The following is a 19,049-nucleotide window of genomic DNA, read 5'->3' as shown; positions in this document are numbered from 1 at the left end:
GGTGTCAGATGTCACCTCTTCACCTCATGGGAGGCCTTGTCAATGGGCAGGTTTCCATGGAGCTGCACGTTCATTAAACAGCTGGGGAGCAAAATTTCTGAGCTGAGGGAGATGCCGCACAGGAATTTTATACACTTTTCTTGTTTCTATTCTTTGTTCAACACATATAACTTGTCTGTATTTCTTCATTTAATAAGTATGCACTGCTCTGTCCCTCTTCTAGGTGAGGGGCCCACAGTAAAAGTGCCTGCTGCTAAGGAGCTTGCATTCTAATGAGGGAGACACAGTAAACAAGTAAATAAATAGCTCATGAAAATAATGTCAGGGAACCAGGGACAAAAAAAGGGAAAGCAGTTGATTATAGGTAGGGAGTGGGGCGGGGGGGCCAGTGGGTATTTTAGGGAAGGCGGTCAGGAAAGGAGCCTCCTGACACTCTAATGTCAGCTCCAAGAGGACAAGGACCAGAATAATTCTGGTCCCAGCCAGGTATCCAGCACCTGGAGCCATGCGTGGCAGGGGGTTGCTGGTCAATCACCATTCGCACATGAATGAGGGAACGAAGGTAGAAGAATATGGAGGAGCAGGAACAAAAGCAAGAAGGCAAGACTTACACGTAGTGCTGGCTGAGACCGAAGCAAACTTCCCAATCTGCTGTGCCATTTGTTTCTGTAAGACAGAGAAGGTCATTCATTGCCAGGGAACATTAAGTAGAGGAGTTTTAAGACCCTGGAACAGTGGGCAATTCAGCCAAGGGCAATTCTACCCCCACTTCCCAACCCTCTGAGAATGTTTAGCAATGTCTGAAGATGCTTCTTATTATCACAACCAGGGGGAAGAAGGTACCACCAGTATATTGTGATGCTGCTAAATGTCCTACAGTGCACAGGACAGCTCCTTGCAATAAAGATTAGGGAAGGTTTTTTGAAGAAATCATGAAAATAGGTCATTTTAAATCTGCTTGCAAGTGTCCAGTTGATAAATAGCAATGCACTTTGTCATCTATATTAATTAAATAAATTCAAAACATCTAAAATTAATTTGATGTGAAACTTTAGACATAAGTTCTAAACCTAATTAAAATGTTATATCAAGTGTGACTTGTAAATTGATATTTAAATACAGATATGTTCTGATGTTTGGGGAAATTTTAAGTACTAAAAGTAACAGTCATATTCTGAAGTTCGAATTCAGGAAGATCATGGGAATACTTAGAACACAATTTATCCATTGTCCTAATCCCTAGTCTTCCTGACCAGTAGGTTCATGTGGAATGAGGATAAACAGAGGAAATGATTATTTCAACAAATGAATTAAATAAACTGTATTATGTAATCCCAAATGAAAGAGTGTCAAAATGTGCTTTTAACTGGAGTGATGGTAAAATGAATCAGATGTGAGAGTTATGGTATAACTATAAATGTTAAGTATTAATAGAGACAGTGAGGAAATGAAGGGAAAATATTTAAAGTGCAAAGCATGCTAATATTTGGGGTATCTCTGAGTCATATTTACTATTTATATCTCATCTAGTTTAAGATTTATTTTTGTTGACAATGTTTACCATTCTGGGCTTTGTCAAAGGCCCGTTAAATTTGTACTTTGTGAAATTATTCCTGTGGAATGGAGTGGGCAATTAATATTTAAGACTTTCTTCAGATTGATAAGGGAAGGCTAGGATCTTAAAATAATCATTCATAGCAGACTCTTAGGCTAGATAAGAGATGGCGTCTCACATCCCAATGTCTGCTAGAAGTAACACCCGCGGACGATGGCCAGGTGGGTGAAACTCAACCCTTGAAACACTGAAGTGATGAGAGCCAAAGGAAAGTATTTTAAAACACTGGCCAAGAACATGACAGCCTCCAAGATCAAAGACATGTTCTAGGTGGTATGTGCCCTAGAGTGTTAATGGATTCTTCAGTGCTTCTTAGGCCTCCTACTTCTGTTTGCCAGAATCTTGACTTTGTCCTTCTTCAACAGAGTGGACTGTGTACCTTTTCTTGGAGTCTTAAGCCCTGGTTAATCTTGATTAAGCCGAAACGAATCCTTATCTAACACAGAACAAGATTTTCTTACATTTAAGCTGAGAGCATAAAATAGCTGCAGTTATTAATGCATCTGCTGTGTATTAAACACTATACTTGTGTACTTTAAATATATTCACTCATTGGTGTTTAGTACAACCCAATGAAGTTGGTCTTACTGGCCGGCGATTTTCAGGAGTAAAAATGGAGACTCGGAGTGTTGGTAGTTTGCTTAGAATCACATGGTATTCAAATTCCATCTCTGTGTGACTTCATTGGTCATTTCAAAGCCAACACTGGGCTACTGAGAGTTTCCTGTTCTATATGGTGATTACTTATTCATAAATTATTCTTATACTTAAATATTTTATTTATAAGCATTGATTATATTTATAATTGCTCAGATTTCTATCATTAACAACACACACTGAGCATCTTACTCACTGAAGATATTGTGTTGCATGGTAAAGATAATACGTAGTGTGAATTGTGGCCATTGCCTCATATAGCTTATACCTTATGTGCTTAAAGAACAACTATCGATTTCAGACCTTGAGGGAAATGTAATGAAAGTGTGCTTAGCTGTGAGTTGTCTTAATACATGCACCCCTTTCTGCTGCTTGGCAGTTCACTGTTTTATTTACTGTAAGCTTCTAATTTAAAAGTGCCTTGTCCTGACTAAGGTGTTCTTACACTTAGCAGACTCTTAATAAATATTTGTAGAAGATGAAAATCATAATAGTAAGATCTTCATCTCTGAATACCTTAATCTGCTTTTGCAGATGTTTCTACAGTAACTTAGTGAAAGGAAAACATTTTTGCAATAAGATTATAGGAGTTTTGTATAATAGCAATTTGCTTAGAGAGTTTATTCTGTGGTAGAGAGAAAAAATGTTTATAATACACTATGATAAGAGAAGGAACATTATTTAAGTATAGACTTTGTATCATCAAGTGTGATGCAGAGCACATTACATAAATGACTTATTTAATCTTTACAACCTCCCTGATATTATCCAATGAGGTTGAAGGATTAAAGGTGAAGATGGGTCTATTCCTAACCTTCGTAGGGCTCAGGGAAGGAGTGCAAATAGAGGCCCACCTACCATAAGTCTAAATGTTTAAACATTATACATCAGACTAACAAATTGATGAAGTCTACTCTGTTTTCTTGTCTTAACAGATAAAGGGCTAGGCAAAAGTAGGTATAGATTTGTGAGTACACAAAAGAGTTTATTCTTGTGTTAGTATTTATTAATTATTGTATTATTTATTTGTATTATAACTGTAAACCTACTTTGCCCATCTCTGTATTCCTTTATAGCAATCTGGAGGCCAGGTTCAAATTCAGATTCTCAAGCTCCTCAGCAGTCCCTAGTGCTGGTATCCCCACCCCTTCCCGGGCATGGCTTCATCCCACACCTGGACGGGCTTCATGCTTGTGCACGTGGACCTCCCAGCCTGCAGGTGCATGCTCTGTTCACACCTCCCACAAATAGCCCCTTTGGCCACCTCTCCACCCAGGGGGCGGCTGCACCGAAGAGGCCAGGCTGAGCCCAGAAGCAGGCCAAGGGCCTTTGGGCTGAGAATTTCAGTCTGGATTGTGTTCTGAAAGGAGGGACATGGAGTCTGGCTGAGGGGTACAGTTAGCGGTGAGCCAGATCAGGGCCTTTACTCCATGTTTCTCGCTGCTCCCCCCCCCCCCCCCCCCCCCCCGCCCTGCCCCGCTCCTGCCTTGGTCTCAGAGTAGTACTGGAGGGAGAAGCAGGCTAATGGTAAATAGCAGGATAGCCAAAATCATGCCGACTGTCTAGGTTCATAGAGGAGAAGGGACACCTCAATCAATCAGGGCAAGTACAAGGTATGATTAGTGAATTGCCTGGGGGTAAGGAGCAGGGACTGTCAGGGAGACCTGTGGAGGAGTGTGGATTTTACAGCCTTGAAGGGGTGGGTCCAGCCTGGGCCTGGAGATGGAGAGCATTGCCTACAGCCCTTGTCCTAAGCCCAAGGCTGAAGGAGGGGTGGCAATCTAGTCAGTAGGATTAGAGTTGTGCTTGGGTTAGGGGAGAGAGGAGGCTGCTAATGTTGGATTCTGGCCAAATCCTGAACAGTGAAGTGTCCTTTCCCCTAGACAGAAAGGAACAGTCTCATTTAGGGCTGAGGGCTGAGGGAGAACTAGAAGGCAAAGATGGCTCACAGCTTTCTTCCCTGAAGACCAGGGGGTACAGAGTCCTTTACAGAAACAGAATCCAGAATGAGGTGCATGATACTGGGCTTCCCCAGTTTGACTTGCAGGTCAATAAAGACATACAGGTAGAAGGAGAGAGAAAACAAATACGATAGAGTAGCTACAGGTAAGGAGTGTCCACACGCATGCAAACATGCATCCACACACACACGTGTACACAGCAGGAGTTTCTGGGAGGCAGGGAGCCTGAACTGCCAGGGGCATCAGTGCCTCGGAGGCTCCAGCTGGAGAAGGAACTTTTAGTTGCTCTGGGCCAAGACACACAAAGGAGGTCCCCGGGTTTAGCAGTAGAAGTTGGGGTTATAGAAACCAGTTTACAAAGAGGCGAGGACATATAATGAGAACATAAAGGAAGTTAATTTAGATAATTTTCAAAAAAAATTAAGCTCAGCTTTATGGGAAGAAGAGAGACTAGAGATTTGTTTGATGGGAAAGTGGGTCCGGGGAAGAGATGGATGTCTAATGGTGACACTATTGAGGTTATTTATAATAATGTGTGATATCCTTGGCTGAAAGGCTGCCGCGGAATAGGACCGACTGGAGCCGTGAGTAGTTTGCTAGGACCCACCCTCCCCTGCCTCCCTCCATTAGTGGCAGAGAGAGCAGATGCCCGCTCTCCGCCTGGAGCCTGCTAATCTGCACAGACTGATGGCAGTCTGTCTGTCACCACCAGAAGCTGGGCTTCCAGGCCACCCCACCCGGACTCTCACCTCCCTGGCGCCTGTGGCTCTTGTCAGTGAGGCCTCCCCCTGCCCTCCGTGGTTCCCCTTCATGGCACTCACCACTGTCCAGGGTCTACTCACTATTTCGTTATGATATTTCTGTCCCTGATAAGAAGGAAGCTCTAACTGTCAGGACCGTGTCCGGCACATGTAGAGGCTCAAACATATTTGCTGAGTGTTGCACATGATGGGAGGAGGAGAGAATGGATGGGCAGGATTCCAAAGCCGAGGCTGGCCAATTCTTCCTGCAAAGGGCCAGGTGGGAAATATCTTACGTTTTCTAGCCACAAACAGTCTCCATCACACATTCTTCTTTGTTGCTTTTCAAAAATAATCCCTTAAAATGTAAAAGCCGTTTTTAGCTCATGGGCTGCACAGAAACAAGCCAGGGACCTGACTAGCTTGCCCACCGCAAGGGAACAGGGCCTGGGGTACTGGTGAAGCTGTCAGCTCCTCAGGGAAGTGAGAAAACCTGAAACATGTGAGGGACACCGGGGTGATGAACAGGCGGCAGGGGGCTCACAGCACTCCCTCGCACTCCCTCCTCTGAGGAGCAAAGCGAATCCTGGCATTGGGTGTGAGGAGCAAGAGAGGTTAGAAGAACAGGATGGCTACTCAGACAGAGATGAACAAGAACATTGATAAGCAGCACAGCATGCAGCCACAGATGGACAACATGAACGGGTATGTTCTGGAAGATTGAGGGGATGTGGGGGAAGGATACCTTGTGAAAATCCAAAGGTGGTTGGTGGCATGCTTGTTCCCAATAATATTGGACTTTCTTCATATTCTTTGATTGAATTACTTCTAGAAACAACAAAGGGATATAAGCTTACTTGTGAATGATCATATCAACATTAACTTTTATTAAGGGCCTATGATGATTATTAACTAGGGGCCCAGTGCACGAATTCACGCACCTTGAAAGGAACCTTGGGCCGCAAGGCTGCAGCAGGCACAGTTTTGGGTCTTGGCTCATCTTCCGTGCCCCTGCATGGCCCCTCCTGCCACAGTCCCTGTCTGCTGGCAGCCCCACTACCGCCACTCCACTTCTGCCTCCGCACGATAATGACACCAGCTCTGCTTGCACCGCTGAGAGTGCAGAGCGACTGGGGCTGGTGCCATCAGCAGCTGCTGCCCAATTGCCCCTCAGGCGCAGGGGGAGGTGGAGAAGCCCTCAGGGGCGATCAGCGCTGGCAGCAGCTGAGCAGTTGGGACCAGCGTTGGGCACCAGCAGCAGGTGTAAGCGATGGCTCCAGTGCCAGCTGCAGGTACAACCGGGGCTGGCACTGGTAGAGGGTGTGAGCAGCAGCAGGTGTGAACAAGGAAGCTCCAGCATTGGGAGTGAGCAGGGCCGGTGCCAGCAGCAGGTGGAAGTGCCAGGTGGGACTGTAACACGCGGGAGCAAAGAATTTTCAGTAACCACAGAAGCTCACTCTGATTACAGCAACTGGTGCCCCACCTTGGTCTGGTGCCCCCGTTCACCTGCTCCTCCATCCCACCAGCTGACGCCTGCCATGTTCCGTGCATGCCCACTGGTGGTCAGCGCACATCATAGTGACTGTTTGTTTGGTTGTTCCACCGTTCAGTCTATTTGCATATTAGCCTTTTATTATATAGGATGGCTAAGATACAGCCATATCTCATTTAATCATATCATGAGGTTCTAGCATTATCTCTGATTGACATGTGAGGAAACTGAAACTTAAGAAGTTAAGAATCACCCAAAAGGCACAAAGTTGTTAAATGATAGAGTTAGATGAACCCAATCGAATCTGTCTGGCACTCAGTCTGTGCTCTTAACTTACCATGATAAGGTGTTAATTAATGAATTACTATCAGCATGGAGGGCTTCTCCAGTGACAAGTCCTATCGTCACTCTGCCTTGTTCAGACTTTTAGATGAGGACTTAGATGGTATACTTAGAATACTTCAGTACGGTGCGAACAAGAAGGGTAGGGAATACAGGATTGTCTCAAACTGGGATGGCTCACCAAAGAACAAATGTGAAAGAGGTGAGAATATAATCCTTTACTTAGGTCAGAAACAGCTGTGCAGTGTCTTAGCTGTGTGGTGCGCAGGGAGGGAGAATGCTTGGCGCTTTCAGTCGCCTCACTGTAAGGACATAGTGAGCTGCAGCTGGTCCAGGGGAAAGAGAGTAAGGACACTCTTCAGGACCACTGTGTGAGGACAGGTTAGACCTGTTCTGTGTCACCTCTGTGGTCAGACCTGGGAATAATAAGTGAGGCTTCCACGGAGCCAGAGCTCAACTCAGCATGAGAAATAACTCCACCAAGTTCAACCTGTTCAACATTTGCAATCGGCTGCATCGGGAGCTAATGCATGCCCTGCCTCTGGACGTGCTTTAAATGGAGACTGAATAAGAATGTATTATAACTCACTCCAGATGACCTCGGAAGGCCCTGCCTCTGAGCATGTCGATGATTAAAGCATATCTATACTATTTTCCAAACAGTAAACTTCTCAGCTTTCTCCTGTAATGTGTTTGCAGCCTTACTTGGCACCGTGATAGATATTCAGTGTGTGTATTCTGCAGAACTTCTGTTTTGAACCTAAGTTGTACAAATTCTGATTTTTCACTTACAATGTGACAAGATGTTTAGCACACAAAGTTAGGCTTGGAGTATTTCTCTAAAGTGGATGTGTCATTTACATGTGTGTAATTCTTGCCAAAGATTACACTGAATTTATACTATATCCTGCCAATACTTTTTCTAAACCACATTCTATGATGAATTTTTTGACAAGTTTACAGAGGAATGTATCTATATAAGGGTACCTTGGAATGCTCCCTTTCCTTTTAACAGATTGTTTTCACATTTTCAGGATAAATTTGTTTCAGGAAGGACATAATCTATTCATTTTCTGAGACCATATAATTAGTTCTTTACCTTAGTTCTGAGAACTACTTTCTAGTTTTACCCTGTTTTTATAGTATATATTCAAAGTTTTAATTTTTCAACATTATCAATAGAAAATTAACTGGATATATATTACAAACCTCTCGTTTTCTATTTTTAAGATATTAAAAAGCATTTACTTTTGTTAGTTATCACCACTAAGTCTTTCTGACATTCATGAACAAAGTAGAAACAAAAAATAGGAAAACTTTCTTTTCTCAGTTTTAATCCTTTAAAAGTTAATCCTTAAAGTTTATCTAATAATCAGTGTGCATACTAACTGAAAAGAAATACTTTTTTATTTTTTTAGGTGTAATCCCTTTTCATGGATTTTCAATGTATGGTAAGTTGAACTTGAAAATATTCACTGTTTTATTACACTTTAGACAATTAATCATGGAGATCACACTTTATAGCACATCACCACACACTTAAGTGATTGTGCACATTTTTAAACATTGAGTTTTGTATTTATATGTCCAATAAAAAAAACACAATGTCGTCATAATTGCTTAGATGGTGAGCTTGACAAATTAGAATTAAAACAAACTGAGACTCATAGACACAGACAACAGTATGGTGGTTAGGAGGGAAGGAAGGTGGTAAAGGATAAAGGGGGCCAAATATATGGTTACAGAAGATTGTTGTCCCCACTGTTGCTACCCCAACCTTTAGGCTAAACAGAAATACATTAATGCTTTACTTTTGTGAAAAGCATCAGCAGTAAATTAATACTTTTCTTTGTAAAAAGGCCCTCGGTGTCCTACATGAGATAATCATGGTGAATGATGTAATACCAAACGTTGAAAACTAGCCTTCAGTGAAAAGGAGTTGGGGCCTAAGACCTTTGCCTTGTGCTCTCCTTGGTGGTGTTGGCTGGGGTGACTGAGGCTGCAATGTAATGTCGCTGTGCACATTTGTGGATTATAGGGTGCTCTGCTTTATCTCTTTTATAAGAGGAACTTAAAATAGAAAACCTACAAAGGTTAAGGACATAAATTTTACCTCTAATAATAAAAAATGCTAGCCCTTTTGTCCTATTTTAATATTTTCACCTGCAAGAATTTTTCGAGCAAATTGTTTTTAAAAGGGGTACTTGAATGATTTGGAGGACAATTCATGATGTCAAAAGTTTAAATCTAACAATTCTCAGAGCACAAAATGCATCAACTCCTGGTTGTTCACATTTCTAGTCATTGAAAAAGTCTAAGGTTTATACACACAGGGAGGAAATGTTTGCTAAGGAAATAGATGCTATAGAGGTTAAGTATACTACTTTAGAAAAATATGTTAAGCATCAGTATGTAAGCATCACAAATACTTGAGCCGCAACCACTTATTTAGTTAGAACCAGTAGATTAGAATAATCACAATCATCCCCCCAGGAACTGTAGTTAGTCCCTTACCACTTCGGTTTTAGTTACTGTCTTTCTTTCAAATTATAATATTTATGTCTTTTAAAATTTGATTAAAACTTTCCTCTAGTTTAAATTTGTCGATGAATATTTTTATAAGAGATGGACTTGCTCTTTCATTTTCATAAATTTATCTTTTAAATTTTAGTAGTTCTGCAATATTACCAATGATTTTTTTTTTATTCTTTCAGTTGCACCACTTTGTTTTCTATACAATGAGCCTTCCAAACTGTATCAGATATTCCGTGAGATGTATGTGCGTTTTTTCTTCAGACTTCATTCCATCTCTTCTCATCCTTCTGTAAGTTCATAAAAAACTGGATCAAATCAGACTCTAATCTGTTTTTTATCCAGGAAAAAATCTTACTCAATTAAAATATAAAGCAGCAAATTTTCACTTCTGATGTTGCCAACAAGGTTTTACAAATAAACATGAGAAGAAGAAACTGATATTTAAATATTTTGGTAATAATTAAAAGAGGGAAAGTCCTTTATCAGTTGCATTTAAATGATCTTTTATATGTTAAAAGAAAAACATAGAAATGTCTGTATTCTCCTCTTTGGCAAAAATGCCCACCTTTCTTGAAGACTGATTTCCTCATCTGTGGAATGAGGTTGGCGTTGTGTTCTGTGGCCTGCAGAGGCACTGGCTCATGGCAGGTTCCAATAAATATGGCGGGTTTTATTGTTAGGATTATCATTATCACCTCTTCTTTGTTAATGAAAATCAAAAATGTATTTGTCACTTATTTTTCAGTTTCATGTTTGGCTAATTCTCAGTTATCATACTAGATATTTTTCTTGTATTTATTCAATAAGCAGCTCCTTTGGCCTCAATATGGAAGTCAAGGAGAAGCAGATTGGGCATTGAACATTTTTTATCTGTTTTATTTTGGCTGGTCCTTTGTTGTATCTTCTCCCTGCTATGAGCCTGAGTAAAAGCAGTGCTTATTTTATTCCAGTTACACTTTTTTTCCCCCTCTGGGCCTGCTTTGAGCAACTTGACTTACTCTCCGGAAGAAACATTAAACTGGAAGGTGTCGGGGCTACCAAATTTCCCCAAAGAGGCCCCTGTCACGGCTGCTAAACTGAACGGTTGTCCTTTATTCCATCAGCAAACTGTGCATTTCCATTCCCCTCCCCCACCTCCAGTTTGCTCTCACGCATCGCATCGCCAGTGAAAGCTGGCAAATAACAGGAACCAGGGTGTGACCGATGCACGAAGGAGCACCACCAGTTATCCTGGTCTCTTCTCTCCGAGACACCTTGATTTAGTGCTTAATTTACATGAATGCTTAATCTTGAATCCTCAGAAGTATATTAATGCTCTTTTCTAATGCCTCATTCTCAGCATCAGATTTCTTCCACTCATGTTCTATACCATTTATGCTTCAGAGTTTTGACCTGGCTGCTCAGTACACACCCCTGGGTTTTCCCCATACAGAGCTCCGAAGCTCAACACTGAGCCATCTGGGTATTCCTCTGTCTCCAAACGGACCCCGAGGTGTCCTTTTTCAGCTCATTGATTGGGCCAGCCCTGCCTCTGCCCTTTCTTTATTCCCTGGAATAAAGACTTAGAAGTGGCCAGCTCCTTTCCTGGCTTACAGCTAGATTAAACTATTTGAAACCATTACAGCTCTTTTTCTTTAGAAATTCAAAAAGAGGATTAAAACTTCCTTACCAAAATCAACCCCGAGGAATGCTGAGCTGCAAGAAAGACTTCATTCAGAGTTGTCCAGTAAAAAAATGCACTTGCAAAACATCTGCTTAAATTGGTTACTTCCTGTCCTCTACAAATAATGCCCTTTTAGGAAAGTAGACTTCAGTAAAAAATAATCTTTGTATGAAATAATAAAGAAATCTTGTTTGATAACTTTCTGGTGCAACTCTCAAGCAGTCAGCAGTCAGTCTTTCCCTGTGGATGGATTTCAAAGAAAGTGGAAAAAATCAGGAAATTCTTTCCCTGCTGGGTGAGGCAGCTGGCAGAGAAGAGATATGTGGGGGGAGAGAGTAAAGGGTGTGGCTGGGGCACCAGAGAAATACCTGGAAACTGGCATGCTTCCAGAGAAAACTAATTTGCTGGGCCTAAGTGATAATGCATGGTTTACAAAGTAGCAGCTTTCCTATAAAATGATGTTTTCTTTGGACTCTCTGAATATTACATACCAAGTTATGCGGGGGCCTATTGTGTTGAAAGGAAGCTCCATTGCATATCTGTAGGTTTCCATAAAGAGGAATAAAATGTATCTTTAAATATAGTGTTGAAATCATTCGTGTATGTCCTGTTTTTGACCCTTAAACAAGGTAAAAATATGTTGACAAAAATATTTATGTTGATACTGGTTTTCTCATTTTCATTTGAATAATTTCTCAGCAGAGTTCACTCTTAAATACTATAATATGTTTTCTTCTTGTGACTTACTGTTGGCAGGGTATTGTGTCACTCTGTTTGCTATTTGAGACTCTTCTTCAAACTTATCTCCCTCAACTCTTTTATCATCTACGAGAAATTGGGGCTCAACCGTGAGTATTTTCCTCTCCTAATTGAAGAATACATTGTGACATTAGAAGGTTCTGTTTCGTCATTGTAAATCACTTGCAAAGATGCGGTAATTTTTCAAAGAAATTAAACTAACAATTTTCCCCATAAAGCAGTTATCAAATAGTAAATTGTAAGTCTGCATTGTACCAAAAATTCTTGGGAGGATTATTTGCTAGGATTTTTGTGCCTGGTATAATTATCACTAAAATGAACTAATTTCTATTCATAATGAAAGGTGTTGGCCAAAACTGAAGCAAAAGTTTGTGGAAACCTGGGGGGAAGGCATGTATGGGTTGGGGGGGAGGGGGGCAATGGAAAGATTTATATACATATAATACCTTAATAAAAAAATAAAAAATAAAAAAAAGTTTGTGGAAACCTGAGAAATGTGATAATACTAAAATTAAGTCCATTTAGGCAAAATTGATCAGAGAGCACTTTATGAGAGCTATGTAAGTTTAAAATTTGCTCTTGTTAAAGGAAACTAAACCAGTTACCTATCAATGATTGTACACTATGATTTTTCCTTCCAAAAGTTAGAATATTTGTTCATATTTCTCAATATGAGTTATCAGTGAATATGCAAGATACCTCTGGACTTAAATCCCATTGGTTCTCTTCTCCCTTTTTTAAAAATAACAATGTATATAAGGCAACAGAAATTTCTAATGGGCTTTACAGCGTTTTGTTACTATATTCTCTGTGCAGCAATTTCCCCCTATTCAGGAGGGCATATTTGAAAGGAGCATTAACTCTTTGAAGCCACAAAAGGAGTTAATGAGAAATGGAACAGTTTAGTGTTTATCTTAAAGACACAACAGATGGATGGATGAGTGGATGGATTAAAGAGACAGACCCAGATTCAAATTCTAACTCTGCTAAATTGTATAATCCTGGTAAAGTTATTTAATTATCTAAGTCTCAATTTTTTTTCTTTAAATCAAGATAGTTTAAATTCCTCCTTTTTTAAATCAAGAGAATTTCTATCTCATGTAGTTGTTTCAAGATTGAATGATTAGATAGCTAACTAGCTAGCTAGATAGATAGATAGATAATATATAGATCTCTTTCTTTGTCTCTCTATTTTTTTTCAATAAAGCACCATTGAATTTCAGACTTCTTAGATCTTAGAACTGCCATTTATAAAAACAACATCTTATATCATACATTGATAATACTAAGTTGATATTATTTACTTGGTAGCCATTAAAAAACAGGAACCTGTTAATGATGAAGATTATAAGACAAGAATGTGGTAGAAATATTGTATATTGAATATAACTAGACTTTACTAGAATGAAGACAGTTGATTGCTAAAAACTAAAATTCTGATATTTGATATTTTTTCTAGCCTATTTATACACTTTAATCATTAAAAGTAAATTTATTTTAAAGACATGATAAACATTAAAAATCTTATGCAGGCCAAAACCGGTTTGGCTCAGCGGATAAAGCGTCAGCCTTCGGACGGAAGGGTCCCAGGTTTGATTCCAGTCAAGGGCATGTACCTTGGTTGCGGGCACATTCCCAGTGTGCAGGAGACAGCTGATCGATGTTTCTCCCCCATCAATGTTTCTAACTTTCTATCACTCTCCCTTATTCTTTGTAAAAAATCAATAAAATATATATATTTTTAAAAATCTTATGAGGAAAAAGTATAAAAATTCAATTGTCAAGCTAGAAATAAATTTTTTAAAGGCTTTCATGAATTAAAACTGATAGTGTTGGAAGGTTTTTAATTCAATATTTAATTTATTTAATAGATATAGAACTACTCAAGTTACCTATTTCTTCTTGATTAAGCTTTGGTACTTGGTTCATTTTATCTGTTATCTTATTTATGGACATAAAGTTACTTATAATATTCCCTAATTATTCCCAATTAGCCTTTTGATATCTAGACTCAGAGTGACTTCACCTCTCCCAACCCTGAGATTTATATTTGTATCGTCTCTCTCTTTTTTATTCTGACTAGAGGTTTATTAATTTTATTCTTTTTTGAAAGAGCCAGTTTTGGGTTTTATTGATTTTCTCTATTGTTTTTCTGCATTAAATGTCATAGCATAAGCTCTTATACTTATTATTTTCTTCCTTTTGGTTGTTTTAGGTTTATTTTGCTCTGGCCTTGCTACTTGTTTAAGTGAAAGTTAGATCAGTGGTTTGAGAGCTTTCTTCTTTTCTAATAATGTTATCAATTGCCCTCAAAGGACTGCTTTACCTTTATCCAACAAATTTTGATATATTGTGCTTTCATTGTCATTAAATTCAAAATATTTCTTAATTTCTCTTGTGACTTTCTCTTTGACTATGGGTTATATAGAGTGTGTTGTTTAATTTCAAAATATTTGTAAAAATCTATCATCTTTTTATTATTGACTAGAGGCCCAGTGCACAATGTTCATGCACTGAGATAGGGGGAGGGCAGGTGTCCTTCAGCCTGGCCTGCGCCCTCTGACAGTTGGACATCCCTCTTACAGTTCGGGACCCCTCGCTCCTTACTGCTTAGCTCACTGCTCCTTAGTGCTGCTGCAAAGGTGGGAGAGGTTCCTGCCACCACCACTGTGCTTGCCAGCCGTGAGCCTGGCTTCTGGCTGAGCGGTGCTCCCCCTGTGGGAAAACACTGACCACCAGGGGGCAGCTCCTGCATTGAGCATCTGCCCCTCGGTGGTCAGTGCATATCATAGTGACCAGTCATTGTGGTAGTTCTGCCATAATGGTTACTTAGGCTTTTATTATATAGATTAGAGGCCTGGTGCACCAATTCATGCACTGGTGGAGTCCAGCCGGCTGGGGGAGGGGCTGCGAGTGGTTGGCTGGCCCACCTCACCTCCCCCCCACCCCCATTCAGGGTGGTGGGGCCGATTGGGAGCAGGGCCAGCTAGGGAGGGAAGAACACAATATGGTACTATTGTTCTAAGAAGATGCTATGAGAGATCCAGTAAAATGAGATTAGTTGAAGATAATAATTTAGACTTAAAAATCAAATGAATTTAAAATTTTTAAATATCCATTGGACAAAAGTTTCTTTGACATCTTTAAAAAGTCATTTTAAAACCAACTAAAACATCTAATTTGTCAATATTATTTTGTACTTTGTATTTTATTCTATTAGAACAATAGTTTTCTCTTTCATATTGAGAAATTTCTGAAACTCTGGGTCTTCTTTCAGTCTTACGAGAGTTACTATGACACCAGCAAAGACAATACCTGGGCCCTTCTCTTGCTTTAAGAAAATAGCACAGATATTTACCTACATAATAGTATAACAGTTCCATCAAAGAGTTCGTCTAGCATCTCTCAGGGAGATAAAAATTATGTTTAGATAGTAATAGATAGTACAGAAGGGATCAGGCCAAAGAGTTCATTTCCTGATTCCAGAGATAAATTGTTGTTGTAATATAACCTGCTTATAAATAGTGGGCTCTCATACCTCTTAGGGTTTTTTGTTTGTTTTGTTTTGTTTTTTTCTTGTTTGTTTTGAGGGGTGGGGAGGAGCTGGAATTTAGTTGCATTTTCTGGTTGATCTTTCAGAGTTATGGTAACCCCTCCTCTTTAAAATGAAGGGTTTGAAATTAGAAATCTACTTCTTAGTTCCCTTATAATTTTAAAACTATTTTTCTTTGTATTCAAAAATTCCTTTTATTCAACTTATGTAGCCATTTGTCTGGGATGTAGGAACATAATTTATTGAGTAGTAAAATTATGCAGCTATCAAGTACTCTTTCAAGTATTTTGAAAAAAAAAATTCCCAATGATCATGGCTTGCCTGAAACTGTCAAGACTACAAGATCAATTCACTGATAGCTAATTAGTACATACCCTGAAAAATAGGAGATAGAATTGTGTCTTCGAAAGACTGGGCTGTGGCATAAAGGAAGATCAAGCAGATATAATTCTTCCTCTCAATACTTTGAGGCCAATCATTTGAAGACTCACGGTGTTATAAATGCTCTGGTGATTTCTAAGATTCATTTAATAACAGGATTGGTTGGGCTCTCCCAGCCTTTTGTAAGATGGTGCCTTTTCAGAAGAAAGAAAAAACCATTGGTAAAATTTATTTAATTTTCTTTGCTTGCAGACTTCGCATATCATTTAAATGGATGGTTCGAGCTTTCTCAGGATACTTAGCTACAGATCAACTCTTGCTTTTGTGGGATAGAATCCTAGGATACAACTCTCTAGAAATTCTTGCTGGTAAGAGTAAGTACTTATTTGTAAAACACATGCTGTTTCTATAGTAAAGCCCTTTTCCTTTCTAATATTCACCATCTGTAATTGGAGTTTACGTCTACACTTATCTGTCATTGTTAATCCATGAACATGTATCTGCCTTGGAAGGCAAGTACTGAGGTTCTGTGATCTAGATACTTCCATGTAACTGCCCAACACCAGTCTATTCCCAGTCTTTCTTTTTGGCTCCCAGGGAAGTTCGTTTCTCCCCCTTCACCACTTTCAGTCCAGCCAGGGCTTACCGTTCAGCACCTGGGAGGCCTGTGCACAGAGTGTAGGTACACACTCCACCCTGGATTCCTCTGACTGTCTTAGCGTTTGTTCTGTGCTCCAGCCCAGCTGCTGCCTGAAATCCTACCTGACACTGAGCCTCCCCATGCTCCTGTACTTCAACTTATGCTAAATTCAAAACCTTTCCTTTTGCTAGTGGTCCCTGACTCCTGCCCTGGTGGCTGAATTTCCTCTTTTAGGTATTCTCTTAGACAAAAATATTTTATGTTTTTCCCCCCAGGAAGTCAGATTCACCTCTCATTTAATAATTCAGCAGTTTTACAACAGATGTTACACAGGCAATTGTATAACACATAGAGCACAGATTCTCACTGATTATATTATTTTGCTTCTCTTATACAAAGTAGACTCAACTATTTTTATCATTGATATTATCAGAAAATTCAAATAAGTATTACAAGGTTTTTACAACAATGGATGGGAAGCGGAAAAGTAGGCAGAGTACAGGGTCCGACCTTCTCCAGTTGTGTGATATTGAATAAACTATTTGACCTGTGTAAGCCTTTGTTTCCTTCCCTTATATCGCTAGTATAATATGACACCTTTCTGGGATTCTGTGGAAATAATGCTTAAATGAAGGTGTTTTTCTTGTCAAAGGTTGTCTAGGGACCATATTAACATATTATTGACTGCTGAGAGGTCTAGAGTAATTGGGTGGCATTTTGAAAAGGAAAATTAGAGTAATAATAAAATGTCACAAAGATAAATATCACCCCTGGTGTACTCAGAGGTATTGATTAGTGATGTTTTCTCTATCGAATGGTTTTTAAACCCCATCTAAATAGGAGTAGGAAAGAATGGTCTGCCCTCGTCTCTTCTGGCTGAATGAAGTGAATTATATAAACTAGAGATAGAAGGGTCTTAGAAGTCCTCAGCTATCACTTCTTTCCCACGTTTCTCTCTGGCAGTCCTCATCCCCTGAACACTTTGGTGCAGGGAGGTCCCTGTCTTACCAGGTCGCCCATTTCTTTTTGGATAATACGACTTGCCGAAATGTACGCCGGGTAAACCAGGGTCATCAGCATGGTTTTTCTATTCTCAGAAACCCCTCTTTTCCCCAAAGTCTCCTATTTTCCCGGCTAAATGGATTTGTTTTCTGCTCCCATTTCTCAGGCAACAGGATTTTAGTCTTTCCACCAAATAACTCCTCAGGGTGGATCCTAAGTTTTGAAAGTATTGTATCTAGCTTTTTGTATCATTAAAAAAAAAATACTAGAGTGTGTTAATGAAAAGGGTTCAGTATAAGAAAGTACTTTCTAATAACTAGAACTTTCCAAAAGTAGGTGGACTTTTTAATTGTCACCTGAAGGGTTGAAATTTCTGCTAAGAAAGAAATGCTGAATTAGAAGGCCTTCAAGGTCTCTTCCAGTTTAAATGTTCTCTTTCTGTGACTTATCGCCCTTCAGCAAGCTGACGTAAAAGAGGAATAAATTAATATTGAATACTGCATTTGCTCTAAGCAGACACATGCTATGAACGCAATACCTGAAGTAAAAAGTTAATGATGAATAGGTAGAAACCCAGTCTACACTGTTGCAGCCATCAAAAACCAACAGGGAAGAATTACACTGTTGCAGCCATCAAAAACCAACAGGGAAGAATTACAGACCATGTAGAATGGCACTGGACTGAGGGGTGCTCCACATGGGATGCCAATAAAGAGCCACAGGGCAGACAACTTCAGGGAAATGGATACAAATTAGTTTTGATTATTTAAAATATTTTGCTATTTTTTTGTTCTGAATATTTGGGATCCACCTTTTTTGCTCAAATGGGGTATTAAATATAGTCCTTAGAAATATTTTAGTAAATATTACTGGCTTTAGTTGTGAATTAATCAGAGCCTTTTGTAGAACTGTTTAAAGCAAAGGTGCCTTAATGTTCATGATAGATTTGCTTAAAATTAATGAGAATAGTTCAAAAGACCAAAGTAAATATTAGCTTTTCTATATATCAGATGAAACATGATTTCAGTGGAAAACCCTCTAAAGTAAAGACCTTTCCTCCCGGGCAAACAAAGCCGTGCTGTGGAAGGGCTGGGCAGAGCAAACAAGAGCAGGCAGGGAGGAACTTCTGTGATGCGACACCAAGATAAATAAAGGTTATGAGCACACGAGCATTCTGGGCGCTGAGGTCACGTAGTGACCTGCTCTTTCTTCCCTCCTCTGCATTCGGAAAAACAATTTCCCGCCATGCAAACCCTTTCCTGCACAGCAGATCTGACTCTCCTGCCAACTCTCACTGACTCTGTTCAACTATGCACAGAAGGGGAAGGCGTGCTCACACGCCTTAGCTTCTATACGTCTTCCTGGTCAAACATGTTCCAGGTACTGGGAAACCATGAAGACGCTGCTGGTTCACATACGTGATTTTTTTTAATATTCTTGTAAGCAAAGAAGCTCGGTCACTGTAAAGTACTCAAGTTTTCTCTTTTTCAACTAAAGGGAACATTCTGTGTTGCGGATCTCTTGTATACCTTGCTACACGTTAAATAATGCCAGCTGACTTCACTTCTTAAATTCTGTTTACCACTACCATACGCCCCCCAGAATTTTTCTCTCTGGCTAATGTTCATGCTTTTTTTGCAAAGCTGTCAAAAATTTGTCCTCCTCTAGAAAAATGCCTGTGCTTCCCTGTCACTGGGAAAATTAGGGGA

At 39.8% G+C, this 19,049-nt stretch overlaps 1 protein-coding gene across 5 annotated transcripts in view; it reads left to right on the top strand.

The window, feature by feature from the left end:
* TBC1D19 (TBC1 domain family member 19) overlaps positions 1-19,049 on the top strand; it is an 87,044-nt gene that overhangs the window by 64,875 nt on the left and 3,120 nt on the right. For 3 of the 5 annotated variants that reach the window (XM_084890687.1, XM_084890689.1, XM_084890691.1), the window contains 4 exons: positions 8,226-8,258; positions 9,522-9,631; positions 11,762-11,853; positions 15,951-16,072. In XM_084890687.1, coding sequence (XP_084746813.1) covers positions 8,226-8,258; positions 9,522-9,631; positions 11,762-11,853; positions 15,951-16,072 — 357 coding nt within the window. The remainder of the gene's footprint in view (positions 1-8,225; positions 8,259-9,521; positions 9,632-11,761; positions 11,854-15,950; positions 16,073-19,049) is intronic. The other 2 variants (XM_084890688.1, XM_084890690.1) reach the window with 1 other exon arrangement.

The sequence above is a fragment of the Pipistrellus hanaki genome, assembly GCF_964339955.1.
Source record: "Pipistrellus hanaki genome assembly, chromosome: 1".
Lineage (NCBI taxonomy): Eukaryota > Metazoa > Chordata > Mammalia > Chiroptera > Vespertilionidae > Pipistrellus > Pipistrellus hanaki.
Note: the sequence above shows the minus strand (reverse complement) of the source record. Positions and strands in the feature narration are given on the sequence as shown.